At 47.1% G+C, this 1,875-nt stretch overlaps 1 protein-coding gene across 1 annotated transcript in view; it reads left to right on the top strand.

The window, feature by feature from the left end:
* Positions 1-1,875, top strand: part of WDR7 (WD repeat domain 7) — a gene marked incomplete at its 3' end in the record, with an annotated part of 23,397 nt that overhangs the window by 6,199 nt on the left and 15,323 nt on the right. The window contains exons 2-3 of the mRNA XM_033511691.1: positions 185-353; positions 983-1,089. Of these exons, the coding sequence (XP_033367582.1) occupies positions 198-353; positions 983-1,089 (263 nt within the window). The remainder of the gene's footprint in view (positions 1-184; positions 354-982; positions 1,090-1,875) is intronic.

Consider the following 1,875-nt stretch of genomic DNA (forward strand, 5'->3'; position numbering starts at 1 on the left):
AAACATGAGGGGAAAAGGGCGGGAAACATGAGGGGACAAAACGGCAGAGACAGGCCGGAACAAGATGGTAGAAACACGAGGGGAAAAGATGACGAGAAGATGATTGAAGGGAAGTTTGCTGATGTGATGATGAAGGGAAGTTTGCCGGGATGTTGCTGATGTTGCCGTGCTGTTGGGATCGCAGGCGCTCCGTGGCCATGGCCGGGAACAGCCTGGTGCTGCCCATCGTGCTGTGGGGCCGGCGCGCCCCCACGCACTGCGTCTCCTCCCTGCTGCTCGTGGATGGCTCTGTCATCGTCACCGGCTGCCATGACGGGCAGATCTGCCTCTGGGACCTGGCTCCTGACCTGCAGGTATCCACAGTTCACATTCCCAGCCTCTCCTGCCCTTCCCTCAGCGCCATGCCGGGGTACAAAGGGCTATTCTGGCTCTTGGATTCCTTGCTGCTCCTGTAAGAAGATTTTTTTGGAGCTGCTCTAAAGTTGTTTTCTGGTTGAGCTGTGTAATGCTGTGTTATGAGGAGGAATTCCTTCCCAATATCCCATCTGGCAGTGGGAAGCCATTCCCTCTTTTCCTGGCGCTGCATTCCCATCCCAAGCCCCTCTCCAGCTCTCCTGGAGTCACTTTTGGCACTGGAAGGGGCTCTGAGGTCTCCCCTTATTTATGGATTTACAGGAACTCGACTCCGGGAGGCTCTTCATGTGCAGCAACATCTTTTTCATTCAACCAAACTCCATTTCAATTGAATTGAGCCAAATCCAGCCTTTGATCTGTAAATACCAACAGGGCTGTGCAAAATGCGTTTTTCCCCCCCAAAATTCTCATTCCCAGAGTCTCCCAAGATGCTCCATGCGCTGCTGTGCTAATTAAATGTGTGTGCACGTATTAATGGGTATATAACACCTGAAGGAGAAAGCTGGGATATGGATATTCCGGTCATTTGTGGGATTTTTGACGCCCTGTTTTCTTTCCCTGATCCCAGATCAATCCCAGAGCTCTGCTCTTTGGCCACACAGCCTCAGTCACTTGTTTGTCCAAGGCCTCAGCATCCAGTGAAAAGCAATATATAGTGAGTGCATCAGAGAGTGGGTGAGTTCCTCAGTGTTTTTTACTGCAGAGCTGCAATAACGGGAATTTCTCCCCAGTTTATCCCTATGTTCAACACCGTGTTTGATTTTTATCCTCAAGAAAAAACTCTTCAGCAAATCCATTTTATTTTTTGATTTATTTATTAATCATAGAGCAGCAGTTTAGAGGTAGAAGCAGAAAGGATTTCCTGTGCAATTGATATCCAAATAGAGATTTTTTTTATCCAGAAAAGGTAGGGATAATAATGCTAATTCTTTTAGCAAGGAATTTGAGGAGAAAATGTGTCAAAATTTAGAATTTCCACCTTGGGGGCAGATTTCAGTGCTAAGTAATTCTTCCCATGGGATTTAAAACCAAAATGTGTTTTCACAGGGAATTGATTTTTCTGATGGGAAGAGAAAGCACCTCCCAGGTTCTGTTCTGATTTAATTAGAATATAAAGTTTTAAATGAAGAAGCACCGTGAGGGAGGGGGGTAAAACAGGTAAAGAACAGGAGGTGCTGGGGATTTAGGGGGACTGGAAAGTGCAGTTAATTTGGAGTTTCCCTACAAACAAGGGCTAAAATCCCTAAGAAATGGTTCACAGGAAGTTGCTGGAGGTGTCAGGGTGATGGGGAGGCTGGACTGTTTTCCATGTGTGTTTTCCCCTGTGTGTTTTCCCCTGTGTGTTTTCCCCTGTGTGTTTTCCCTGTGTGTGTTTTCCCCTGTGTGTTTTCCCCTGTGTGTTTTCCCCTGTGTGTTTTCCCCTGTGTGTTTTCCCCTGTGTGTTTTCCCCTGTGTGTTTTC

The sequence above is a fragment of the Parus major genome, unplaced genomic scaffold (assembly GCF_001522545.3).
Source record: "Parus major isolate Abel unplaced genomic scaffold, Parus_major1.1 Scaffold475, whole genome shotgun sequence".
Lineage (NCBI taxonomy): Eukaryota > Metazoa > Chordata > Aves > Passeriformes > Paridae > Parus > Parus major.